The sequence below is a fragment of the Pogoniulus pusillus genome, chromosome 8, assembly GCF_015220805.1.
Source record: "Pogoniulus pusillus isolate bPogPus1 chromosome 8, bPogPus1.pri, whole genome shotgun sequence".
Taxonomy (NCBI): domain Eukaryota; kingdom Metazoa; phylum Chordata; class Aves; order Piciformes; family Lybiidae; genus Pogoniulus; species Pogoniulus pusillus.
In genome coordinates this window covers 26648494-26675033 of record NC_087271.1, presented here as the reverse complement: position 1 = coordinate 26675033, position 26540 = coordinate 26648494, and the positions used below count along the sequence as shown (strand labels likewise).

Here is a 26540-nt window from a genome sequence, read left to right as displayed (position 1 = left end):
CCCGGCACCCGTAGCGTCCCGGCGGCTGCAGCCCCGCCCGCCCGGCGGCGCAGCCAGTGGCACGGCGCGCCCGGCCGTTGGGTTCGAAGCAGCCAATGCGAGGCGCACGCTGCGGTTTGAAATGCTGCCGCGGAGCAGGGCCGGGCAGCTTTCGGCTGCTGGGCGAAGGTGAGGGGGTCGTGGCTGGAGACTTGGCCTGGGATGGGGAGGGTGGGCGGGCAGGGTGAGCAGCAGCCGGGGATGAGAGAGTCTGATGGAGAAGGGGGCTTTTAGGTACAGTCTCCGGAGCGATTATCTTATGGTGGAGAGGTCTTTGGGGAGCGGCCTGGGTGGGGGGCAGCGCTCAAGTGGGAAAGCGGCCCGGGTGGAGGGGCGCCCTGTGGGGGAGAGGGCTGTGGAGTGCGGCCTAGGTGCACGGGTGTCCTGTGTTGGAGAGCGGCCTGGGTAGGAAGATGCTCCGTGGTGGAGAGAGACTGGGAAGGGGGGATGCGCCGTGAGGGAGAGAGCCCTGAGTGCGGCCGGATGGGGGCCAGGCGGAGCAGGGCTGCAGCCTGGCTGGTATCGCTGCGCGGGGCCCCGCTGACGCCAGTTGCCCGCAGAGCCATGGCCCATTTCGTGTTCGAGGCGGACCTGTACGGGCTGCTGAAGCTGGACACGCCGATCCCGAACGCGTCCCCCGCGCGGTGGCAGCGCAAGGCCAAGGAGAGCGGCGTTCCCGGGCCCAGCCCCTCTACCCTCTTGTCGCCTATGAAGCCCGCTAATCGCTCCCACAGCTCCAGCAAGACGCCATCCAGGACACCCGGTGAGCGTCGCCAGCCGCGGCGTCGGTTGGGTGGGGTAGCGTTGCCTGCGTGTTTGGCTGCGGGGCTCTGGATCCGTGCCGGGTTGTCCTAGCCAGCTGGATCAGCAGCAGGAGGTAGGCTACACTGCCTGGCTCCTAAGAGCCGCTCACTTCCTGGCCTCCAGCCTGAGGTGGGCAGAGCTCAGCACGAGGGCTCTGAATGGCTGATCCCCCCAGGTGAGCTTTGCACAGCTGTGTGTTGAGACAACACACTGTAACGGTGTTTTGGTGAACTCTGGAATTGCTGCACTGGGCCTAAGGAGTTGTCTCCTAGTAGTCCCTAATCAGATCTTAGTGCCATTCTACAGACCCTGTTCTGTATGGGCTAGTTGTGACTGGATGGTATAAGCCGTCTGCATCCTGCTTGTCTGAAACTTTTCTGGTAGGTGTGATGTGAGAGAGTGCTGTGTTGCTGTGTCTTGAAAACTCTAGTGCAGCCTGTTCAATAACTTTGCATGTGAATGCAGGTAAATCTGGATCCAAAATCCAGAACACCCCAACAAAGGCTGGGGAGGATCGCTACATTCCCAACCGCAGCACTATGCAGATGGAGATGGCTAATTTCCTTCTAACCAAAGAGAATGATCATGTTGAGGAGTCACCCACCAAAAAGGTGAGCATGTTGCTGAGTTGCAATTACTGCAATGATCGCTACTAAACACTTAGTCCTTCCTGGCCTTAAATAGAAACTGCTTGAGAGAGTTCAGCACAGAGCCACAAAGATGATTAAGGGAATGGAACATCTCTCTTATGAGGAGAGACTGAGGGAGATGGGGCTCTTTAGCTTGGAGCAGACTGAGAGGTGACCTCATCAATGTTTACAAATATGTAAAGGGTGAATGCTAAGAGGATGGAGCCAGGCTCTGCTCAGTGATGCCTGATGACAGGACAAGGGGCAATGGGTGGAAGCTGAAGCATAGGAAGTTTCATTTTAACAGGAGGAGGAATTTCTTCACTGTGAGGGTGACAAAACACTGGAACAGGCTGGAACTTGCCTGGACATGTTCCTGTGTGATGGTATAGTTGATCCTGCACCTGGCAGGGGGGTTGGACTAGATTATTTCTTGAGGTCCCTTCCATCCCCTGACATTCTGAGATTCTGTGATTCTGTGTAGTTCTGTAAGAAAAGCAAACTAAGTTCTATCAAGCAGGCACGTGGGGTGGACAGCCTCAGCCATCACTGCATCTAGCTCTGGGCTTCAGGAGCCTGGAGTGAGTTGGGCGCTGTAGAGGCTGTAGAGAGAGCAGGTACACAGCTGCTACACAAGAGCCTGAGCCTGGTTGCTCTGCTGGGCTGTTTCCCTAGACCCAGGCAAAAGCACATAGCCTTACTCCTCTGCTTCACTTGCTCTAACCTGTGCTGCTTCTGGTATCAAAAATGGACTTTCAAATACAGTAGGCTGCTAAGACAGAGCCATGATGCTGTGCAGACTGAAACTGCTGGTGGAAGCTATTCTAGGATGCCTACACAGGGATTGATTCTGGAATGTGTAAACCGTGCCCTGAAGTGGGATTATAAAACACTTGGCTCCTTGTGGCTGTAGCTTTCCCCACTGGCAATGAGATGCTAAACTTCCCATCATTCTAGAAGGCGGACTTAGGTATGTGCTCTGCCAGCTGCAGTTTTAGGTGCATTGTATTTCAAATGCATCTCACTGAGGGTGTTTTTTCTCCTTAGGAGCAACAGAAAGCCTGGGCAGTGAATCTAAATGGCTTTGATATAGAAGAGGCAAAGATCCTCCGTCTCAGTGGAAAGCCAAAAAATGCTCCAGAAGGTATGATAACATAGTTTGTGTGAGTTGACCTGGCTAGAGAGATCTGGGCAGAGGAAAAGCAACACAGAGGCCCTGTGTCTGGGCATGAGAAACATCAGCTGGCTGCTTCTTTGAGCTCCTATATACAGGAGCTTCCTCCTTAGGCTTCCTGAGGCTGAGAGGCTGCCTAACAGCTACAACTTCATTTACAGAAGTTGAAATAACTGCCAGTTGTTCACTTTCACTGCAGTCAGAAAGCTTTCCTGAGGGCTGCAAAAGCTTCAAACTCAGCTGTGCACTTGGTCACTTAGCTGTCACTAAGCATAATATCAGTTTAATTTGTTCTTGTGAATTGGAGAATCTCAGCTCGCCTTAGTTCAGCAGTTCATACTGACAGTGATGTTAGCACACTGTGCTCTTCTGGGTGCATTGCAGGACTCCATTTACACTGGAAGGGTGTTGTAGTTGAGTTAGCAGTGCTCAGCTGGGTGGAAATAGTAACTTGGGTAACAAACCTGTTCCTTTGCATACAGGCTATCAGAATAAACTGAAAGTTCTCTACAGTCAGAAAACAACACCTGGATCCAGCAGGAAGCGTGGCAGATATATTTCTTCCATGCCAGACCGGATCCTGGATGCACCAGATATCCGCAATGACTATTGTAAGTAGGCTGCAATGTTGAGTGTTGGGCACCAAGGTCATTCTGTGTTGTCCTAGGGCAGTGTAACTGAACTGTTTCAGTATCTTACACACCTGTGCTGGCACAAACCACTTCTGGAGCACTCCTGTGTAGCCTTAAGGAACAGTAGTCCAAAGTGCTGTGTTGGGTGACTTGAATCGGGGCTGCGTAGTTGCACTAGCTGGGCATGGTGACACTCAGAAGGCTGGCCCTTACCTGTACGTGTGCAAGTGGAAGATCTGACATAGGCAGTGGTGAAAGGCAGGGCTCTCCAGGTAAGGACAACATGACCCACATTTCTCTTCCAAATTGCAGATCTGAATCTCACTGACTGGAGCTCTCGGAACTTCCTGGCGGTGGCTCTGGACAACTCTGTCTATCTGTGGAATCACACTTCTGGAGAGATAATCCAGCTGCTGCAGATGGAGCATCCAGATGATTATGTTTCCTCTGTGTCGTGGATTAAAGAGGGAAACTACCTTGCTGTTGGCACAAGTAATGCTGAGGTCCAGGTCAGTGGGAATGAAAGTAGAGGTGTTGTCTAGGGATTCCAGGAGCTGTGGGGCCTTGGGGCAAAAGCTTAGCTAGCACCAGAAAAGTGCAATGCATCCTGACCTACTTTGACTGGGGCAGGGTGGAAATGTCTACTGCCAGTGACCAACTGCAACATGCAAGGCAGAACTTGGTTTTGGAATTCCTGGGACCTGGATTTACCTTGTGTTCATTAAGCAAGAGATACGAATTATCCCAGCTCCCATACTTAGATGGTTGAGAGGCTGTGCAAGTGAGGTTCCTAGGGAAAAGCAATAGGATTGGGTCTCCTCATCCTCTGGAGAATTTCTTGCTCTGCCTGTCTAGGTATGGGACGTCCAGCAGCAGAAGCGTCTCCGAAATATGACCAGCCATTCTTCCCGTGTGGGGTCCCTCAGCTGGAACAGCTACATCCTCTCCAGGTAAACCAGTGGGTGGATGTGGGTGAAGGGCAATGTCCAGATGTTGCAGGTTTTGATTCTGGATCTGAACAGTGCAGGTTAGTTTTGGCAGAGATAAGTTCTGTTGGGACTGCAGGGAGGCAGCCTGTCTTCTCATGCTCTTTGTGCTGAGGTTGTGAAGAGCTCCTCTCAACAGGGCAGTAATGCTGGTAATACTGGTTGAAACCCAGGGGCAGGTGCAACAGTCTTGCAATGGCACAAAACCACATTTCAGTGAAAACATCAGCCTGACTCTACAAACTTTCTCTTGCCAGCGGGGCACGGACTGGCCACATTCATCACCATGATGTCAGAGTGGCTGAGCATCATGTGGCCACACTTGCTGGCCACACACAGGAAGTGTGTGGACTCAAGTGGTCTCTAGATGGCCGCTACCTGGCCAGTGGTGGCAATGACAACCTAGTGAACATCTGGCCATGCATCCAGGGGGACAGTAGAGACTTTACTCCTGTACAGACCTTCACTCAGCATCAGGGTGCTGTCAAGGTGAGTGCAGGGCTGCCATGGGCACATATATGTGCAAGGCAGAAGTGCAGTACTTGGCTGTGCACAGGTTGCCTCTTGTATGTCTTAGAATTAACCCTTTTTGTCTCAGGCTGTGGCGTGGTGTCCTTGGCAACTGAATGTTCTAGCCACTGGAGGTGGGACCAGTGACAGACATATCCGCATCTGGAATGTGTGTTCTGGCACCTGTCTCAGTGCTGTTGACGCCCATTCCCAGGTAAGACATGAAGATAAACACCCTGTGGCAAGGCATGCATGGAAAGCTGTTGCCTCCTGGGGCCCAGAGGCATAGGAAGGGAGGGAAGCATGCTGATCTCTGGGGTGATGAGCATCAGCACAAGCAGCTTGTCTTACCTGCGTTACTGCCTCTTCCTAGGTCTGTTCTATCCTGTGGTCAACAAACTACAAGGAATTAATTTCAGGCCATGGCTTTGCACAGAATCAGCTGGTTTTATGGAAGTATCCAACAATGACCAAAGTCACTGAGCTGCGAGGTAGGCTGGGCCCTTTGGCATAGGAAGGGCTGCTGAAGGCAGATGCAGTCTTTAGTGGTCTAGCAGCAAGCATCACTGATGCAGAATGTTCAGGGAAATGCTGCTGGGAGGGGGTACTACTGGGGAATGCAGCAGAAACTATTGCTTCCAGTGTATGCTTAGGGTGAGTTCATGCTGCCATAGCATGGTGTAGAGAACTGTGCAATCACAGGGCATGTGGGAGTAAATGTGACTACTGGGGTAGAACCAGCCTAGCCTTGACTACATCTCTGCTTCTCAGGTCACACTGACAGAGTCTTGAACCTGACCATGAGCCCCGATGGTGCAACGGTGGCCTCAGCAGCTGCTGATGAAACAGTGCGTCTCTGGTGCTGTTTTGAGATGGACCCCATAAAGAAGAAGGAGAAAGAGAAGGCAAACAGTGCCAAAAGCAGCATCATTCACCAGAGCATCCGCTGAGTGCGCAGGGCTGTTGTAGGGTGGTGGGGAAATTTGGCTTACACACTGTACAGTATTTTAAGTGTTAATAAACTCTAACTTTACTTTTTATTCCAGACTCTGTTAAAAAAAGCCATGCCTCACAGCACCAGGGCCCTCTTCCCTAAGTTATGTATGTGGGCAAGTGGTGGAGCACCTTTTCTTAGGTTCAGGCTGCCTGTAACTTTGCCCTACCATAAGCTCTGAAAGATGCTGTACTTTTCTTGTCCCTTGGCTAAAGCAGATCTATCCCCTGCCACATCAGAAGTGATCGGAAGTACAGCAGTTCCTCCACAGGGAGGCTGTATTCCAGGAGCCTTCCCTGCCCTACTGAATCGCAAAACCAACACTTTCTAGGGCTCCACCCCTGAAGCAGTGCTTGGAGAAATGTCTCAGCTCTGAACTGGCTCCTACTGGCTGTGTCCTGCTTTGGTGCTAGCTGGGGTAACAGAGCAAGGCTCAACTGAAAGCACTGTTTGTAACCTCAGCTTCTGCTCTGTCCTGCCTCTTAGCCAAGTGGGTGTTGCTGTACCTCTACAGGTAACTGTCAGCAGTGATCATCTGTGTCACAGCAGGATGGGGACTGGGCAGTCTGAGCTGCAATTGTTACCTGCTCCCATCAGTCTTGTTCTGCTACACCTAGCCCCTGTGCTGCAGCCACACAGCAATGACTCTAATCACCCCAAAAGCCAAAAAGAGGTCTGAACTACAACATTAGCTTGGCTGTTGTGCAAAACACTCCCACAGCACCAGCAAGACACTGCACGACCCTTAGTCCTGTATTCTTCCTGCAGCCCTGATCTCCAGCCTCCTCTTGTGTTTAAGGGAAGCCCTAGTGCCAAACAAGGCTTGGCTGAGTCTTCAGCACTCAGAAATGTGCATTTTGTCTGGGACCAGTTATGGCAACGTGAGTTGCACAAAGCGTACTCAAACATGTACAAGTGGCAGCAGCAGAGACAGAGCAGCCATGCTGTGCTGCACACTGGAGCCATGGTGTTTGAGGCTGCAAGACTGCACCAGGCCTACAGAGCCTGTCCTTCAGCTACCCCAGGACAATCAGGGACACCATACACCTGATTAGGACCTTGGCCTGTGCCTCCCATCAGTTTGTGATTAGCTGAGCATGGATTATTAACTGTTTTCACTTTACTCTCAGGACAGTACCACCCTGTACCTGTGGCCAGGCTCCTGCTCTACATCCTGAGCTTTACCCACCTTTGAAGGTACCTGCTGGCCTAGTGTTGGCACCAACTTGTGGTGAGGCCAGGCAGCGTGCACTCCCTGCCCAGCAAGAGCAGCCCCACACCCATTGTTGGTATGGAGGGCACAGCTGCAAAAAAAGTTTGCAGTTGCTACCTCTAGCACCCTCCTAGGAGGGCTGTGGTGGATCTCTCTTTGGCTACCTAGGGAAGAGCAGAGGAGGTCCAAAGGAGGCAGGATACTTGCTTTTCAAGATCAAAACCTAAAGACAGCAGGTGGGTCTAGCAGGGAACAGCAATAGAAACCCACACACAACCCTAAGATCTTCCCCAGTGCTTTGCAGCTGTGGAACCCCCATCCCACCCCCGTGCAGGTCAATGGGGGGAGTTAGCACAGACTGCCACAAGAGCTCCCAGCAGATTAAGTCTGCCAGCAGTTTCTGACTGCAGAAGGAAAGCTTTGTATGCCTGAAAGATGGTGTATTCACTCTTGTGTAAAAGCAGAGCTTGTCTTGCCTCTCCTTAGCACACACCCAGCCCCAGAAGCTGTGCATTGCAGACACCTTGGAAGTTCTGAGCATTACTGGAAGGTGAAGGCAGTGCAGTGTCTTCATTTGTCCCCATACTGGCCCTACCAGCCTGGAGCAAGGAGCAACAGAGAAAGGAGCTAGGCACTGATCCAGAAGGCCCAGGAAATGCTGCCATATAAGGTGTGAATTCAGTTCAGAGCAGCACCCCAGACTGACCCTGACAGCAAATAAATTACCAAGCACCATGGCCAGCCCATGGAAACATCACACTGAAGAGGAACAATTGGAGGAAGGGAGAGCACAGCGTACAGCCTCTTTTAAAATGCCAAGCATAAGTAGTTTTAAGTATTGTTACTATTTTGGGCACAAGCAGAGACAGTCTTGTTTTTACCAAGAGCTAGCTGAGGTGGAGGACGAGAAGTAGGCTAGACAGGAAAAAACTTAATCTCAGCTGGACTTCACCTTCAGCTCCTGAAGTGGTGACATCGGAGCACTGAAGGGTTACATACTGCTTTAACAGGGACCAGGAAAAGCTCTCCTGTTACTCCTTGCCCCAGAGTAGCAACTGGGAGAACACTACACAGTACAGCAGCCATTGTAAGTTACGTATGAGGCCAGTGACCTCTGTAAAATCCAGCTAAGCAATTGGATCAGACCAGGTCACTTGAAAAGGCTTTTTTTTTTTCAGCCTATAGCCATCAGGCATACAGGAGCTCAGGGACAGCAGAGCTTCCCCTCACACCAAGCTTTGCTTTAGAGCTTTGGGCTGTATGGTGGGGCCAGTCTTGTTTGACATCTTTTGTCAATGGTCTGGATGAGGAGATGGAGTGCTCTCTCACTAAACTTGCAGATGACATCAATGGGGCAGCAGTGCTGATCTTGCATAAAAGTAGTAAGGTTCTGCAAAGGGATGTAGACAGAAGAGAGTTGTATGAGGCCAAGTGCTGGGTCCTGCATTTGTTACCACAGGCTGGGGAAGAGCAACTGGAAAGCTGCCTGGCAGAAAAAGCACTTAGAGGTGCTGGCTGACAGCCAGCAGTGTGCTCAGGAGGCAAAAAAAGGCCAACAGCAGCCCAGCCTGGCTCAGGAACAGTGCAGCCAGCAGCAAGGAAGTGAGTGTGCTCCAGTACTCAGCATGGACAAGGCCACCTCCAATATTGTGCTGCTTTGGGCCTCTCACTATAAGAGCATTGAGTTATTGGAAATTGTCCAGAAGGGCAATGATGGTAATAGGTCTGGAGAACAGGTCTGATGAAGAACAGAGGAAGAAGCTGGGATTGTTTACTCTTCTCCTGAGAAGGCTGGTGAAAAACCTTATTGCTCTCTGCAACTACCTGAAAGAAGATTGTAGCAAGAGGCGGGTATTGGTTTCCTCTTCCTAGTTTGCAGTGATGGAAGAAGGGGGAAACAGCCTCAAGTTCCAACAGGGGAGATTTAGATTGCATATGGGGAAAAAAAAACAATATGAGTGGCCAGACATGGGAATAGGCTACCTTGGGGAATGGAGTCCTGGAGATGTTAAAAAACCACTTAGACATGGCACTTTAGGACATGGTTTAATGGCCATAGAGATGTTAAGATCATGAAGTTCAACCATAGACCTAAAGGTCTTCGCAAATTCTGAGATTCTCTGATCCACTAAAGCCCTCCTACACCACTCAGCTTCTGGAGGCCTGTTGGTCTGATGCATTCCTCTCAGTCAAGCAGCCCAACAGGCTATCCAGCTCTCCTTGGGCTTGAATCAGCACCTAGGAGGGCCCTGGTCACAAGGCAGGCACTGCACCCCAACATGTCTGAAGGGCAGACAGACTGTCTCAGGTAGTAAAGACAATAGAGCTCGGCCTGGTAAAACATACTTCATCGCAAGAGCAAGGCAGCAGGAACACAAACCTCCCTCTGACTTAACCCAAGTTATGTTCTGTACCAGGGCATTCACAGGTGGCAGCAGCTGCTGCTGTTTCACCAGATGCAGACAGAAAGCAACCGACTCTCCCATCACTTGGGTTTCCAGGGTCTCCACTTCCTGTTCTGCCACACCTCAGCTCCCCAGGATTTCTGAAAAGCAGCAGCCCTTCCCAGGCAGCTGGCCCCCATCCCAGCCTGCACTCTTGCTCCACCCCAGCCATTCTTTCACAGGGTGGAGTCACTGTCACAACAGGAGCCTTACGTGCTTCCTGCCCACAGCACTGCTCTACCAAAGCTCTGAAATAATCTGCCATCTGCTTCATCAGCACACTGCTATCATCTCTCCCCCAGTGCAAAAGCCTGCTACTCCAGCGGCTTCTCCAACCACACTAGGCAGGACCAAGCACCTGAGTTGGCCTCTGAGCACAGCAAGCCAGGAAAACAAGAGGGCAGAGTCACTTCTCCTTCTGTCTGTTTATTTGTGATAGAAGAGCAGCCCAATCTGACAGGGCCTGGCTCCCTCACCTCCTCAAGGCCATCAGTAATGTTTTGGTTACAGCCAGAGCCAGCAATGGGCACCAGGCCCAGCAGAGCTGCTACACCACCCTGCTGCGTATCTTCACTCAAGCAGATCCAGAGGCAAGAGGTGCTTGCTGTTATACCACAGCAGGGTGTGCTACAGCCACCCTCTGCTGTGCCCTTGCTGGGCCTGAGCAGGGCTGGTCCCTAGGAGGAGAGCCCAGGAAGTGATTCTAGCTGCAATTATTGCTCGAGTCTTGAGTTTGCAAGAATGGAAGTAGTCCAAGACAAGGCTGAGCTTGGCCTCCCCTACTCTGGAACAAGACACCAGCTGCCCTAGGGGATCAGGGAAGTGTGGCTAAGGCACACAGTGAGCACCCAGCTCAGGTACAGGGAGGCAAGGCAACCTGGGCTTGTTGTGTGGGGAAGGCATTTCAAGCTGTCACAGTCCCTGCTAGGCACAGCGCATGTTGTACCGTTCTAGGCAGGTCTGGGCCCTCACCCCCCACACTCACTGCCCCTACATTCTTCACAGCCACACCTGAGCACAGCTTTGCCAGGGCAGAAACTCCCACCTGGGCACACAAGAACCAGAAGGGGCATGCAGCACTGTGGCATGGCACAAAGTGGCATAAGGCATGGTAGAGCAAGAGCACTCACTTGAGCTGGCAGCAGCAAGCAGCCAGGGACAAGTCTGCTCATCCCCGCAGACTGATGAGACAGGGAGAAGAGGGCACCAGGACAGGAATAATTCTCTTCTTTTGGTCCTACTCAGAAGGAAATGGCCTCCAGGCAGAAGGGCCAGGTGTAGGCACTTGGGGAAAGTTCCTTTGGAAACACTGGAATGGGACTGCAGTCCCACAGCTGTGATGCAGGCAGCTGCCTCTCTGCTCAGCAACACTGAGGAACAGCACAAGCCCTCCTGGGAGAAGTTACCCATGGCTGCTCAGAGCAGAGGGGCTGAGCATGCAGACAGGACAGCAGGGCTGGGTACAGGGGTACAACAGTCTGTAGGCACTTGACTTGGCTAGTGACACCCAGGAGCAGGGGAACAGGTCCCAGCTGCCTCTGCCCCCGGGCTCTCATTGGCTCTGGGAGGGCCTTGCCCTCTAGTTGGCTTTGACCTTGCCATTGGTGACAGTGCCATTCTCATGGATGCTGCTACCGTTGTGCTGTGCTGCTTGCTGAGCCACTCTAGGCAACCGTTTGCCCTTGGTGTAGGACTGGTACCAAAAGTTGGAGAATAGGATGAAGAAGATGGTCCCATAAATCCAGATGAGGTGGATGAAGATGGGGAACTGGTACTGGCAGCTGGGCATGAAGTAATACTGGGAGATGTGGATGGAGACAATCACAAACTGTGCCTGAAAGGCAGAGGAGAAAAAAGTTAATAGGAGCAGGGTCAAGGATTCCACTGGAGACCTTCCAAGTGAAGCAAATAGGCTCCTCTCCCACTCTGAAGTACAGGTCCTTTATAGCAAGGCACAGCTAGCAGCAGGTGGCAGAGAAAGGGATAAGTCTTAAGGCAACATGCACCCTCCACTCCCAACACGGCTGCAGCCCAGGGGCAGCAAACTGAGCAGCACCCACACACTAAGCAGGATGCTAGGGCTATCAGAAGCCACTTAGCCAGAAGCTGCTAGAAACCCAGAGTAAGATGCTACAAAAGAAAATTACAGCTTCTGACTGCACCTTTCATAGGTACAGATGCTGGCCTGCCAAGCAAAGACACATGCTCTGCTCCACAACAGACTCACCAGTTGGATTGCTGTGATGTGTTTCTTCCACCACAGGTACTTCTGAAAGGCAGGTCCTGCAGCCGAGAGCCCGTAGTACAAGTACATGACAACATGCACCATGGAATTGATCATAGCATGGAATGAGCCCATTCCCCCTATAAAGACAGATTTTCATCAGCTTAAGTTGATCCTCTGAAGTAGTCAGCACTACAAACTTCTGGGAGCCCAGGAGGGCACAGCATGCCGGGGCTAGCCTGATCCTTTCCCTAAGCTGTGCACCAGGACAGTTTCCATCTTACCTGGACCAAACTTTGCTCCCCACCACCAGCTCCAAGGCAGAACAGAGTGGTGGAAGAGGTGCAGGAATGTGACCTGTTCATTCTTCTTCCTCAGGACAAAGATTACCTGCAATAAGAGTCCAGCATCAAGGATATGCAGCTCTGGGAGAAGCTAGAGCAGGCTAAGCCACTAATTCTGTCTAATCTCAGTGACACTTCCTTGCTATCCAGGCTCACTGCCACCACACTAAGTCACCCCACAGCTTCCAGAGCTATAACATGCCTGTAGTGACCTCTGCAATAGCCCTGAATAGCCTCTTTGGCAGTAATGGCAGGCAGAAGCACAACCAGGTAAGACTGGAAGGGCTGAAAAAAGCACCTCTAAGACAATGAGCCCCAGCTCCCTGCCCAGCCAGCAGTGACACAGCCTCAGTAACTCACCGTGTCTGTCAGTTCAATGAACTTGGAGAAGACAAAGAGCCAAGCAACACTGACCATCTGTAATGGAACAGGTTAACATTAGAATGCCACCCAGTAATCTCAGGCTGAAAGCAAGAGCCAGAGACTGTTAAGTCTTCTGCCTCAAAAGAGAAGCAGGTAACTGCAGCATTGCTAAGCAAATGGAAATGCTAAAGGCTATGCCCATCTATCAGCAGAGGCACAAGAACTCACCCTGAGGGCCTTGGGGTCCTGTGAGAAGTCCACAGGGTCACATCGCCAGGTGTATCCAGTAAGCCACCCTGCCATCAGGAACTGCAACAAAAGCATCACAAGCATGAAACCCAACATCACCCACTGCACTTCCCAAACTCGGTGCAAAAGGGCTTCCCATCACCCATGCAGCCTGCATGTGCTGCTTTATATTAGGCTAGACAGGGCCTACTGCCAACAACTCACCTCATAGACTATGTAAAGTGAGAGTCCCACCAGAAAGAAGTTGTATATCACCATGAACTTCTTCAGGTTTAAAGGCTTCCTGTTGGCCATTAGCCGGGGACCCAGGGACAGCACGAAGTAGACATATGCCAGCAGGATGCCCATCACAAGGAACGGGGACTGCATCAGTGGGTAATCCGCAATGCGGGGGTCTGCAGAGACAGTGCAGAGCAGTTAGCATTCTTGTCCCAGCCTGCTGCTAGAGCAGAGGCAGGGACATGGCGGTCCTGTTCTCCCAAGAGAAGAGTGGGGCAGGCAGGGCAGTCTGGGAGTTCAGCAGAGGCTGATGAAGCCAGACAAACTCCACAAGGTACAGGCTGAAGCCACACTGCAGCACAGAACAGATCTGCTCAGAAGGGCACAAGTGCCCCTAAAGGGCCTGTGCAGAAGCCTTGTAACAGGTGGCCCAAAAACCCCAGAGCTGCATCTGTGTCAGGGCAGAAGCAGGATGCAGCTAGACCTAGACTTCCTCAGGGACAGACATGTTCTGTGCCTGTGGCAGTAAGATGTAGTGTTACCTGCCCTGCAAGTGGGCAGAACCAAACACTCACCTGCTTTCTTCATGAAGTCCTGATACATGGTTACAAGCCCTTCCATGGTGGTGGCAGTATCTGTGTGGAAAAAAGAAAGACAGATCAGGGAGTCATCTCAGGAGGAGAGCCTACAGAGCATAGTCCTGCAGATCAGCAAATTTCAGGCTGAGCTTCAGAGGTAGTCATGTGTATCTGGCAGGCACTGCTCTCAGCTAATTGCACCAGCATCCACTTCCCAGCTGCACACATGTTCCCCATCTCTCACTGAGCCTGGCCCTGTCTCTCTAGCACTTCCAGGAACACCACTACTCCTTCCAAGTCAGGATCCTAACATTTCAAGCAAGCCAAGAAAGCTTCCTACCTCAGCATTATGTCCAGCCTCTGAAGTCTTGCTCCTACTGCACAGGCTCAAGCATTATCACTTACAACTGCCATGATGCTGCCATCAACCCTGTCACCTATACCCAAGTCAGCACACTGTTCCTCCTGACCCTGGTACAAGGTCTCCAAGAGAGATGCAGTGCTGGTCCACACTGTCAAAAGCAGTGCTTTTATGGTCAGCTCTGGGCTCCTCCCCACTGCTCCTCATGAAGGAAGCAACACAGCATTACTGGCAGACCCACTATATGAGAAAGGAAAGCCATAGGTTCAGAAACACACATCAGTTTCTGGTGTCAGAGTTCTGATTTCACATCCTTGCACAACACCCTCCCAACAAGAACTACCGCCCCACCTGAAAATGACGTTTCCACTCCCCTTTCTACCAGAGGACAGTATCCCCAGGAGGAAGATGCAGGAAAAGGGCTAAGGCTGAGGGCAGGACCAGGAGTCTCCATACCTGCTCAGGCTCGCAGTAAGCACATGAGACAGCGATTCAGACAAATGCTCTCTAGAAGAGCAGGAAAGGCCCAGAATCTTGATGCTGCAGGCAAGTTTAGAACACTCTTGTCAGAATCCCTATGCTCCCCATCTTCTCCCCAGCCCACATGATACCAGAGCAGTAGGGAGGCAAAGCACAGGCCCAGCCTCACCTGTGAGGGAGGCATTCCTCACAGCTGCTACCAGACACTCCACCTACCCTTTTCTCCAGAAGACACACAGAAATCACTGCCCAGACACAGACCTGGGGAAACAAGTCCTCATTGTAGTCTCCCCAGAAGATTTATTGCTGCCACTACCAGGAAGCACACAGCCTCTTCCAAGCCAACAGCCAGAAGGATGAAGCCAGAGTAATCCTCTCAGTGAGGTGTCAGCTTGGAGTATCCAGCAGTCAGTGCCACCTCCAGTCTTCACCAGCCAGCATCAGCCTTATTCCATCATCACTGCAACAGGAAGTGCTCAGAAGTCCTCTTTGCTCCGCCAAGCAAGACAGCAGCAGACACTACCTATGCAGTGCTACCAAGCACCTGCATGACAGGCTTCGCTTGCAGCAATCGCCAGGCACACATCGTTCTAGCTTACCAGTCTGTGAATCACTTAGTGCAGCAACAGTACTGGCTCTGTGCCTGACCAGTCATACCCTCTGCACTCCTCCAGACTGGGGAGTGTCACTCAACCTCTCCACAACAGCAGCAGGTCTCCCCTTTCACCCCCATCCTCTCAATGTATCCATTCCTCCAAGAAAGACTCCAAAGCAGCCTGTACAGCCATGCATCCCAAGGACAGAGACCAGGAAGTTTTGATGTGCATTAGAAAGCACAGAAGGTGGTTCCTCATGTTGCCTTGGAGGCAGCTGCAGCAATAGGGCAAACCCCACTCAGGACTTACCCCCCATTAACTCCAGGGCACAAGCTCACCTGTCCAACCCAAGGTTTACAAGAATTTAACAGCAAGTAATACTCACTTGTAATACCACTGTGATACAAGTAACATATAAGGTCCTGGGCACTGCCAAGATAATCCAATACACACAGAGAAGAAGACAGGAAAGTATCAGGAGCTACAGCATCCTTGAGAGCCACTGAAGGCTCCAGCTGTGGGAAGTGCAAGAAGAACGAGTCCTGAAAGCTCAGAGCTTTGTGATGCTTTAATGGCTAGGAGCAAGCATCAAACTTGCTTGTCTAGTTCCAGCTTCACCATCTACACCTTTATTTACTAGATTGAAGAGCCCTCAAGAGTTAATTCCCAGCACAGATACCTGACTATTCAAGCTCTACGTTTATCTTATCAAGCTGAATGAGTCAGTTTTAATACAGGTCCAAAGACAAATTCCAGTGGAGCTTAAGATGAGACAAGAGCATCAATTGCCCACAGGCTCCAGAGCTGTACCCCACACTGCAGGTAAACACTTATGCTTGGGCACTACAGATTACTTTGCTGACCCAGATACCAGCAAAGCTCCAGCATCAGTGGATATCTAGGACCCCAGCTCTAAATAATGTGCAAATCCCAGAACACTGGCAACTTGGGTAAGAAGACTTTCAATACAGCATGACACATCTGCTGAAGGCTGCATAGGTCAAAGGTCATCCTGGAAACATCCCTTAACACCCATCTCAAGCAGTGAGAGAGGCCTGCTTCAACCCAGCACTAACACAAGCCTCCACCAGTGTGAACACCAACAAGTTCCTCTTACTGCTGTGTCCTGTGAAGTATCTCCAGCACTCTTACAGCCATGCTTGCCACAGGAAGAGAAACAACACTAGATTTGTTCCAAATATAGGCTCTGGGAAAGTATCAGAACTGCTAGCTCTGCTCTGGTAGAGCTGTGCTACAGGCCCTTACAGAAAGGATGCATGTGTTATCCATAGCTTCTCTAGACAGAAGATCCTGCTGCATTCAGCTAACAGCAAACCCATCATCTCCAAGGAACACCAGAGGTGTTCAGGTCTTTGCAAAATCTGGTATCTACTCTGGCATGCTACACAGTCCTGCATGAGAGGGTGAAGTGTGCCTTGCCAAATACACACACTTATGTCTCGCTGTCTCCCAAGGGGCAGACACTGTCCTTGGAGTGTTGGCTGCTGAGCTGCAAAGGGAGTTTTAGAGCAGTCCCAAGAACTACCTTCACTAAGTAGAAAGATGCAAGGTGCACTGTGCTGCCTGAGCTATGAGCTCCATGCTAGCCTTTCTACTGTAGGCAGGGATTTTGTAGCACAAAGCAATAGGCATTTGAGAACCTAAGCTCACCTCTGCCATTTCCTCTGCACCCTAGCACTTGATGTCCCTCTGTACCTTGAGAGGGGTTCACTACCCAGCCAGGCACCTGCCCTTACTGCCCTCCATGCTACAATAAACATCACAGTGCAGGTGTTTAGAGCTCAGTGGCTGGTATCTGTTCTCCCTGCATAGTGGAGACACTCCTTTAATTACTCATGAGTCCTGGTCCTCTTGGGCAAGGAGCTGGGAGATGTGGAACCCAAAACTGTGACCTGAACAGCTGAAGAGACAAGCAAACATTCAAGCATTGAAAAGCATTAGGAGCCCTTGGGGCCCAAACAAACCCCACACATTTAGAGACCTTGCAACACATCTCCTTCCACTCTCACCAGCAGGGTGTCATTTCCTCATTTCAGTGAGAAAGTTCCTACTATTTGCAAACCAGAGTATGAGGCCACATTGCCCCAGCATCAAGGATTAGTTACTTGCTTACACCAAGCAATGTATACACTGCCTATTTCAAACAAGCTACACAGCTAATTAGTGCTACTTCAGCAAGGCCCTTTATTGCCAACCCTAACAGCCCGAGAGCAGTCAGACTGCAGTATTGTGAATCACACAACACTGGTAGAGACCAGAGCTCAACATGGATAGTTTTGTTATCAGGCTCACCAGACACCTCTCCCAACAACTGCAAGCAGCAGACTCAGCCCATGCCATCCATCACTCCCATCCCATCAGCATTCAAGTCAGAAATCAGTCCTGTAATGAATATGATAGGAAGCCACTCTAATCTCCCTACTAGTTTAATTACAGACAGCACCAAAACAGTCTGGTCGGTGGCCACAGGACTGTCACTTCAGGGAGAGCTGGCACAGGGCCCTTGCTGAACTGGCTACAGCAGGCCCAGGCCCTGCAGGGCTCCTGAGGGAGTAGCAATCCTCAAAGGTCGGGAGATAATCAGTTGGCCAAATATGACACTAGGCTGTATCCCTGATCAGTGCTTTGTGCCTGATGCAGCTGAGCTCCACAGTCTCACAGGAAGAGGAATTTTCCTCCCACAAGTCCCCACCACAGCATGTTACAGCTTCCTGGAGCTCTAGAAAGTCACTGTAGGGTCCAGCAAGGCCTGCATGCAGGTCTGTGCACCCAAGGATTCTCAGCAGAGCTATATGGATGTGTAGTTCAGAAGCAGCAGATGTCACTGAAAGAGTGGGACTGACTAGTCCAGGGTCTGGTGGCCTCAGACCAGGCAGATACAGGGTTGTGCACAGCACAGACTGAGGCTGGCACCTCAAACCATCACCAAGAGCTGCCAATCACAGCTCCAAAAGAAGGTTTCCTGAGTTTATGCACAAATCCAGCAATATGAGGAGAACAAAACCATGTCTTCCCTGAGCAACAAGGCAGTCAGAACAAGACAAGAGGGAAAAGGAGCTCAGCCAATGTGAGGCAGCAAAACCCTGCTTTTTTAGAAGTCAGAGATGCAGTAGGATAACTCTAAGATTAATGCTTGCAGCAAAGCACAGGAAGCTGAATTTAGATCTCATCCTTCTGCCACTGTGCCCAGATGAAAGGGAGAAAAGCCTGCAAGAAGACTGGGCACACTTGCTTCACACAGCACATCAGGACTCTGGCTCAAGCACATGCAGAGAGCACTCAACAGGACAACTGTATTTGAGCTCATCTTACAGTACTAAAACATCAGCCATCTGACTGAAAGCTCAGTTGAGGCACTGCTATCCACATGGTAAGATGATGGTTTTCCCCCCCCCCTCAAGAGAAGTCACAGCCACACCTGTGTACCACCTCAAAGGACACGCAAGAAAAATCTGTCAGGAAAGCCTAAGCTGCTTATATATAAAGCAATACCAGCAGATGAGGGCAGAGCAGAAGATTAGTTTTCAGTCTTGGCTCTGACAACTCAGGAGAGATTGCCATGAGAATTGAGGACCACCAGTCCCAAAACTCAGCCCATGACATGAAATCTGCAAAGAAACTTCCACTAAGTGCTAGGAAGCTTCTACCATCACCACATTAAGTTTTCCCAGTTGAATCACATCCATTTGTCACTTCCCCTGACACTCAGCATGAAGTAGTTGAGACAAAGGACATGGCTAACAGCCTGGTACCATATGTTCTGCATCAGCATACTTTGGAGTCAATACAGGAGGGCTGCAAATTCTCAGCCCCTTGATATGTAACAGCACTTGCAAGAGCTGCCATTGCAACTGGTGCAGGAATCACACTGGCTCCAAGTGAAAGGAAGTGACCTGTCCGAAGCTGGAGTTTCCCCATCATTACCAACTGTGTGTCAACACTGTAGGCACTATCTCACACAGTAGCTGCAAAACCCCACGGCTTCTGGAGAGCATCCTACTAACAGTGAATTAATTCTCCCTTTCCCATGCTCACTGGAAGCAGAGATAGCAAGAGGAGACTCCCAGATTAGCAGGAAAGCTAGGAAAGCTCTGCAGAGCCCAGGCAGTCAGTGTGGCACCTCACAAGCTTTCAGGCAAGGAGTGAGCCCATGGCAATACTGGTAACCTTGTGCAAAAATCAAGGCATGTAATCAGAAGTCAAGGTCTCACAAGAGCATGCATTGCAGTAAGAGCACAGCACACTTTCCCTAGAGACAGCTTTCCCTCCCCCAGCTGATCAGGCAAGCTTAGAACAGGCTTACTCCGTATCACATGCAACACCAGCAGCTGCATATTCAGGGCAGGTATCAGTAGTTGAGAGCAATCAGGGAAAAAGTAGGGGAAAAGGCAACAGTAGGCAGAAAGTCTCACGTAGCAAGGAACAAAGGAGTGAAGTGAATGAATAAGAGGGCAAGACACTTAGAGAAGTGGTATGCCCTTTCCAAGCTAACCACACTGAACACCACACAGCACTAGATGAGCGAGTAAGGAGGCAGAGATAGCTGACCTCCCTCTGAAGGGAGGGCACCCAGCAGCCCCCCAGGGTGCACAGGAGAGCACACCGAGGAAGGAGAGAACTAGGCAGGAGAGAGGGGAGGCAGGGATACTAGACCAAGCACAGCCAACTCCTGACACTTGCTTCTACAAATAGGTCAAGCCTTCCAAAGCCCTCTAGCAGTGCAACACAGAGCACCCCTATCTGGAGGTCAGACACACTGTACCAGAACATTCATCTCTGGTTTTAATCATTATACAAATGTCTCACTACGCCTTCATTCCCACAGCAGTGTCTTGTAATCATTACACAGTAATGATTACCATGCTCTTTTATCCTGAGCTGCATCAGGAGTGTGGCCAGAAGGTCAAGGGAGGCAATTCTGTCCTTCTACTCCACTCTAGTAAGATCCTCATCTGAAGTACTGTGCTCAGCTTTGCAGTCCTCAGCTTTGCAGTCCTCAGCACAAGAAAAACATGAACCTGTTGGAGTGGGTCTAGGGAGGAGCCACAAAAATGACCAGAGGGCTGGAACACCTCTTCTATGAAGAAAGGCTGAGAGTAGGTGTAGTTCAGCCTGGAGAAGGCTCCAGAAAGACCTTATTGCAACCTTTCAGTACTTAAAACAGGGTTATAAGAATGATGGGGACAGTCCTTTTAGCCAGGCTTGTTGCAACAGAGCATGGGGTAATTTTTTAAACTGAAAGAGGGGAGATTTAGACTAGATAAAGGAAGTATTTTATGATGAGAGTGCTGAGACACTAGAATGGGTTGCCCAGAGAACTGGGAGACACCCCATCCCCAAGGACATTCAGGGTCAGGCTGGATGGGGCTCCAAGCAACCCGATCTAGCTGAAAATACTGCTCACTGAGGGGGTTGAACTAGACCTACAGAGGTCCCCTCCAATCCAATATATTCTATGAGTCTATATTGTCCCATCTAGATCTGTGCATTAATTGGACAGGCACATCACAAGGAAGACATGAAAAGCCTACAAAGCAAGATGAATAAGTCCCTGCAACATCTGTCTGGACTATTAAAAAAGCCCAAGTTTGAACCCAGAGCCACTCCTGAGAGGATTCACTGCCTAGAATTCACCATGACATCAGATTTGGGCCCCACCACTCTACACCAAGAGGGCAGTGCAGTCACACAGCCACCTTCTACCAAGAGAAAGGAATGTTATCTGACAAAACTAGAGGCATCACTCTTCAGCAGTACAGTATACACAGCACAGATCCCAGGAGGCATAAGCTTCAGTAGGTACCACACCTTCAGGGGGACTCACAGCCCTCCATACATACACAAAAACCCAAACATTAAACCTGATTAGTTTCCTACAGATGTAGATGGGCCACTCAAAGCCAGGGCTGTTGCTCCTACTGCCAATAGTGTATGGACAGGGAAAGTCTCTTAGGATTAAAAAGAAGCAGCATTAGACAAATTTCTATGTGTACAGAGCAGATTCATTAAGAAATCATGAAAGCGAGCTATCTGATCTTATCCAGAAGGGAAAAGCACTGCTTGCAGCAAGGCTTACCACCCTGATCCATGGAGAAGAACCTAGTAGAAATTAAATAGTTTGAGGGGCAACCAAGAACCAGACTCAAGCCACTAAACACTCGGATAGCATCCAGGCAGGCCTGCTGGCAGAGACCTGTGACAGCTGTCATCACTGAGCAAAAGCAGCCTCGGAACTCCTGCAGGGAAGAGTCCTGGCTCCTGGGGACCAGCTCCTCCCTGCAGGAGCCCAGGCTGCCTTACCTGTTTGACTGGCAAGAACCAGACTTTCCAGCCCAAGCATTCCCACCAAGTCACAGTCAGTAGGGCACATACTAGAACAAATCCAATAAAGAAACACACAATATCTCTTGGGCCATCACAAGCACCACACCCAGTATCTCCCATAAACTTCTTCCTAAAGGAATAATCTGGGCCTTAGTGCCATGTTGCTGTAATCTCACCAGTAAAGGGGAAAGCACCGACCCACAGTCTTCAAGGACAGTGCCAAGCCAGGCATGCAGCAACACACCTGCTTCTGATGTCCGCTTCAGAGCAGCTTCCTGAGGATGCAAAGCTTTTCTCTGCCAGGAGAAAGGAGAGAGACACTATGCTCCTTGAAGATGCTCACTTATTTTCAACTACAAAACAACGAAAGACATCTGGGACAGAGTTTTAACTCCACTAACCTCAGCTTTATCAATGCTTTCTATCACATTACATTCCTGTGCTGAAGGATCACATAATTTTCCCTATCTAACAAGCTCTCAGGAAACAGAGGTGAGAATATGATGCAGGGCAAAACTGCAAGGACACAGGCTGTGTGGGAGGCATAGCTTAATCCCCACAGTGAGATGCAGCAAGGAGATGCTGCAACAGCTGACATCATGATAATTCTCACAGGAACAGACTAGCAGCAGCAGCTCATATCCGTGAGCTAGAAGGGTTTCCTCAGCAAGATAAGACAGTCTCACTCAAGGCCCAAGGACTCAGCCAATTGCTTAACTCTCTAAATCCTCCTAGAAAAGCTGCCCAGCAGGTCTGGTGGAAAGGTCAGTTCCATCCAGCTAGGAATCTGCCCTGGCTGCATTCTGGCAGAAGAGAAGGTGGTCAGTTTGGAGCAGCACAGCAGGATGGATGCACAGGCAAAGCTGGCCTTTGAAAACAGAAGAGATACTCCAAGGGAATGCATTAGCAAAGAAAGTGCCTGGCATTAGTCCTCAATTCCCACAGAGCACAGAAAGAGGGAATTAGTCCACTTAGTCCTGCCCTTGGGACACCAGAACCAAGGTAGTCAGTCATGGAGAGAGCACTTGACAGTCTCCTGCTGGGAAACGGCATGGACGCTGAGGCACAGACTGTCACCCTCAATGCCTGTCCTGACACTGCCATCCCTATGTATTTACACTCTCATGTTAAAAGAGGGGGAAAAAAGGCAGCTTTCCCCACTGCCTCTATTACAACATAGACACAGGCCCACATAAGAAGCCTACAGACCAAGTCTCACTCTGTCTGTTAAAGATCAGACGAGCATTCGGCCACGGTTACTAAAACTGCAGTCGCCCAACAAGGGCAGACCCCCGTGCAGGACACCACCAGCCCTGGGTGAACCTGCAGACAGGCCACTGCTGCCACCAAGAGGGTGACAGCGACCTCCTCCCACCGGCATTCCAGAGTCAGGGCCAAAGGGAGGCCAAGCACCTACACGAGCCAGCACTCAAAGCTAACATTGTGTCACAGCGGCGGGGGAGGCCTGGTACTGCCACTCTGCCCAGAGGAGGAGGGAAGAGCCATCTCAATGGTACATTGATGCTGAGCGCTGTGTAGGAGAAAGCTCTTCGGCTACCGGGCACACAGCACTGCCACTGACCGAGGCAGCTCTCGCACCGCTGCGGTGAAGCCCCGGCAGACCACAACCCCCCTCCGCCGTTCACACCAGGATGGGGCACTCAGGGCACCAAACACAGCCGGGGCTCCTGGAAGGGCCTCACGCAGAACTCACCGCCGGCCTCAGCGCGCCGGCACAAGCCCCCAGGCCGGCGCCCTGCTGCTGGCCTGCGAAGCCCGAAGCGCCGCGGGGACCCAAGCCCGCCGCTTCCCAGCCCGGGAGACGGAAGCGGGGGCAGCTCCGGGCAGGGCCCAGGGGTGGGGCTCCTCCGGGGCCTACCGCCGCTCCGGGCCCCGGAAGCTCTGTGCCGCGGCCCATCCGAACGTCGGAATTGATGCCTGCCAACGGGGCCGGAACGGCTAGGCCCGAGGTTGCTGCGCGGCAGGCGCCGAGGAGAAGGGCCACTGCTCGGTCTAAGGAGGGCCCGAGCCATCGCCGAGGAAGTGCGGCCACCTTTCAGCGAGCCTTGGCTTGCCCTGCTGCCTGTTGGAGAGGCAGGCTAGGACCAGCCGTAGCAGCTGTCCCCAGCCGTACCAGAAGCACCAGCACAGCGAGGCTGATTCCCTCCCTTGATGTTGTGCAGGCTGCAGATCTTAACTCAAAGAGGAAACAAGCCAGAAACTCAGGACCTATCCCTACTAGAAGTAGGACCCTTTCCCCAGGACATCCATGAGGCAAAAGCCTGCCAGGCAAAGGTGTTTGTACTCTGGTGCACTGAAGAGAGACAGTCATCCTCCCAGCAGGCTAGGAAACACCCCAAGCATCAGGCAGACAGTACAGAAGGGACGGCTCTGTCATACAGCTGCCCCAAAGCTTCCTTCAGCCAGGAAGCTTGGCTGAAGGATCAGAAGTGTTGCCCTTCCATGGGCATCCCTTAGGGAGCTCTAGGGCAGCAGCACCAGGCCATGAAATGAGAAGCACTGGAGCTCTGCACATCATCAGGACATGCCAACTGTCACAACACTTCAACATCCCAACTCAGACTCCACTTACCTTCCTCTCTCTGTCCCAGGTCTTGCACACTGCGAGCCTGTCACAAGGGCCCACACTACTGTAAGGGTTATTTCTCCCACTCTGGGGAATGACAACCTCCGCTACAGCCACCCTGCCTGCCTAGTGGCTGCCACACTCATCCTCACCACCTGCCAGGAGCATGTCGCAACATCAATCCCGCCCATCAGGCCACAGTCTCCCCAGACTCACGCCTCCACCGCTATGGTAAGGGGGACACCACCCACCTTCTCCTGTGCCCCGGAGCATCTCGGACAGCAGGGACACAAACACACACAGGAGTCTCCGCCATCCTCTTCCACTCCTGCAGGCTGTTTAGCGGATGCCAAGCCAGCACGTGGTCTCACCAGACAGGACCACCACCACCAACAGGCAAAGCTCCGATAAGAGAGCAGCTAAACCTCACCAAGAACTCAGCACTCCCCTACTCTGCCATCGCCTTCAGCAAATAGCCTCAAAAGCCCTTTCAACACACAAACCGCAAACCCCAACCCACCACCAACCTCTCACACTTCTTCCCCCCTCCACCCCCAACCTCGTCCCAAAAAAATCCTAGGAAGAGGCAAGGCAAGCCCAGCCCTACCAGGCAGAGTAGGGCCCAGCAACCCGAGCCGGGCCACTTCTACGGCGCCGCTGCCTGCCTGCCCGCCCCCCCCACGTGCAAGCAGCACCCTACAGCCGCCCCAACACTCACCGCCGGCCGCACCCCGCTCTGCCCGCCGCCACCACGGCCCCGTCCTTAAATCGAGCTGCCCTACCCCCTTCGGCGCTGCCGATTGGCCTCGACGAGCAAGCTCCGCCTCGGAGGGCTGAGACCAGCTCCCGAGACCAATCGGCGCTGGCGCCGCGCCCGCCCCTGCCGTGTCCACGCCCATGCCGTGCCCCCGCCCCTGCCGTGCCCACGCCCACGCCGGCAGCATCGCGGGGGTCTGGGGCGCGCGTGGAGTTCTGCGCTTGCTGCCGGCGTTTGGGACGGGCGTTGCTGAGTCCTAGCGGACGGGGCAGCTGTCTTAGGAGGCTGAGGTTGTGGAGGGGCAGCAACGGGAGGGAGGAAATGGACAATGGTTGAGGAAAGGTTATGGGTTTGGGCAGCCTCTGGGTGCAGTGTGGAGGGCTGGTTCAATGATAGTGGTGAGGGCATCAGGGAAGTGGTGGAAAGATGGCCCTGGCATCACTCCAACACTGACCTTTACTTTCTCTGGTGCTCCTGAGTTGGGGTTAGGCTTGTTGCAGACCAATGTCGTCTTGATACCTACTTCAGAAGGAGTCTGAGTCCTCCTGCAGGTTCTCAAAGTCTGGCCATGATCCACCTCAGCAGATGAAGCAGCAGCATGGTGGGCAGAGAGGCCTGGCAAAGCCTGGGTCATCATCTGCAGCCAAGGCACAGCTTCCTGGTGACTCACAGGTGGAGGAGCATGCAGCTTCACAAGAGCTCAGTGTCAACAACAGGCCTTCAGCTTGGGTGGTTTAGGTGTACTCTTCCAGCCCCACACTTTAAAGAAATAAACAACTATAGATAAATACACATATTTTTTTCCCCAGTGACACCACAACAGCTACTGCAAGCATTTGCAAACACAGGACAGAAAGAAGTCCCAGAGACAAGTCTGACTGAGTGTTGTTTCCAACACAACTTTATCCTGTGTTGTTGTCACAGACTTACAAAGCTTCATCTTAAAAAGTATCTGGGCTTTGACTCTTGCTCATCTGATTTGAAGGCAGTTTCAGAATTTGCTCTTCTAATTGTCAGATGATACTGTGATACTGTGATACTGTGAATCTTCTTGTTTCCAGCTTAATTTGATGCACAATCAGTTAATATCAATTTGTTCCCGTGCCAATGTTGTCTTTTATCTCATGTAGGTCCTTGCCTTGGTATTTATGCTCCAGTGTTTGTAGACAACAAATCATATCCCTCTCACCCATTGCACGGAAGACTAAACAAGTTTTTCCAGCATTTTCTTACCGATCAGCCTCTCCCTGCTTCTTATGCCACAGTAACTCATCCGGCCATGCTACTGATGAGGTTGTCTCATCTAAAGGCAGATGACAGGAGTGCTCAGAGCCTTTCTTCTCAGTTGGAGAGTATTCCCTGTCCAGATGCAGCCACAGCTGCATTTGCCCTTCTCAGTTGCACTTTGCAGTGGCAGCTCAAAGTCACTCTGTGTCCGGTTACTTCCTTAGCTCCTTATCTTCAGGTGTTTGCAGTTCATCAAGTCTTCAAAGTGACGTAAAGAACTGCACTCGTGGTGGCTTTCATGCCTTTTTTTGGTGGTACAGCATTCCCGTGCTTCGCCCTACAGTACCAATGCACCACACATTCTGATTTCATTCATGCCTAGTATTTTTGTCAGTCCTTAAGGACATCAATTTATAAGAATATCCACAAAGTACCTCAGCAGTACCTTCTGCATGTCCTGATGTGCTTGCTACCTTTCATCAGATTCTACTTTCATCTTGACCTTAGCTACTCCTTCCCATATCAAATTCCCATGCTCGTTTCTGCCCCAATATCTACCGAAGTTCCCAGCTGGTGGAAGTTTACCAGCTGCTTCCCTGGGGTCTACGCAGGACCTGTAGCGCTATAACAAGGTTTTTTAAATGATCATGTTTGTCAGATATAATAGACTGTATTTTGTCCCACTTTCCATTTCCTGTCCATGTACTGCATTACTCTTTAACTGAATATTGTCAACAACAGACTGACAGGTTAGCAGCTGTCTGGATCACTCTTTCACCCTTGTT

The 26540-nt window shown here is 51.4% G+C and overlaps 2 protein-coding genes across 4 annotated transcripts; one reads left to right on the top strand and one right to left on the bottom strand.

The window, feature by feature from the left end:
• Positions 1-87: 87 nt before the first annotated feature.
• On the top strand, positions 88-5814 carry CDC20 (cell division cycle 20). 2 transcript variants are annotated; one of them, XM_064147779.1, is made up of 11 exons: positions 88-168; positions 600-802; positions 1309-1454; positions 2520-2616; positions 3129-3257; positions 3591-3787; positions 4134-4228; positions 4522-4753; positions 4863-4988; positions 5148-5265; positions 5546-5814. In XM_064147779.1, the coding sequence occupies exons 1-11, from the start codon at positions 122-124 to the stop codon at positions 5722-5724; spliced, it is 1569 nt and encodes a 522-aa protein (XP_064003849.1). In that variant the 5' UTR covers positions 88-121; the 3' UTR covers positions 5725-5814. The 2 variants fall into 2 exon arrangements, with proteins under 2 accessions (XP_064003849.1, XP_064003850.1); XM_064147780.1 differs by lacking the exon at positions 88-168 and adding an exon at positions 250-273.
• A 3196-nt stretch (positions 5815-9010) lies between these two features.
• Positions 9011-24127, bottom strand: ELOVL1 (ELOVL fatty acid elongase 1). 2 transcript variants are annotated; one of them, XM_064147781.1, is made up of 8 exons: positions 24023-24127; positions 13400-13459; positions 12810-13000; positions 12585-12665; positions 12354-12410; positions 11934-12039; positions 11653-11789; positions 9011-11259 (listed from the first exon to the last, which is right to left on the bottom strand). In XM_064147781.1, exons 1-8 carry the CDS (start codon positions 24042-24044, stop codon positions 11005-11007), a joined length of 909 nt encoding a protein of 302 aa, XP_064003851.1. In that variant the 5' UTR covers positions 24045-24127; the 3' UTR covers positions 9011-11004. The 2 variants fall into 2 exon arrangements, with proteins under 2 accessions (XP_064003851.1, XP_064003852.1); XM_064147782.1 differs by lacking the exon at positions 24023-24127 and adding an exon at positions 14220-14282.
• Positions 24128-26540: the final 2413 nt, after the last annotated feature.

What these genes read in the sequence shown, in the direction of transcription:
- CDC20 (XM_064147779.1), top strand. Translation starts at nt 122, where the DNA reads ATGCTGCCGCGGAGCAGGGCCGGGCAGCTTTCGGCTGCTGGGCGAAG. An exon ending in CAAGTAATGCTGAGGTCCAG is followed by an intron (nt 3,788 to 4,133) that starts GTCAGTGGGAAT and finishes CTGCCTGTCTAG; the next exon opens with GTATGGGACGTCCAGCAGCA. An exon ending in AACAGCTACATCCTCTCCAG is followed by an intron (nt 4,229 to 4,521) that starts GTAAACCAGTGG and finishes TTCTCTTGCCAG; the next exon opens with CGGGGCACGGACTGGCCACA.
- ELOVL1 (XM_064147781.1), bottom strand. Translation starts at nt 24,044, where the DNA reads ATGCTCCGGGGCACAGGAGAAG. An exon ending in CACTTTACATAGTCTATGAG is followed by an intron (nt 12,666 to 12,809) that starts GTGAGTTGTTGG and finishes CTTTTGTTGCAG; the next exon opens with TTCCTGATGGCAGGGTGGCT. An exon ending in GGGAGCAAAGTTTGGTCCAG is followed by an intron (nt 11,790 to 11,933) that starts GTAAGATGGAAA and finishes CTGTCTTTATAG; the next exon opens with GGGGAATGGGCTCATTCCAT.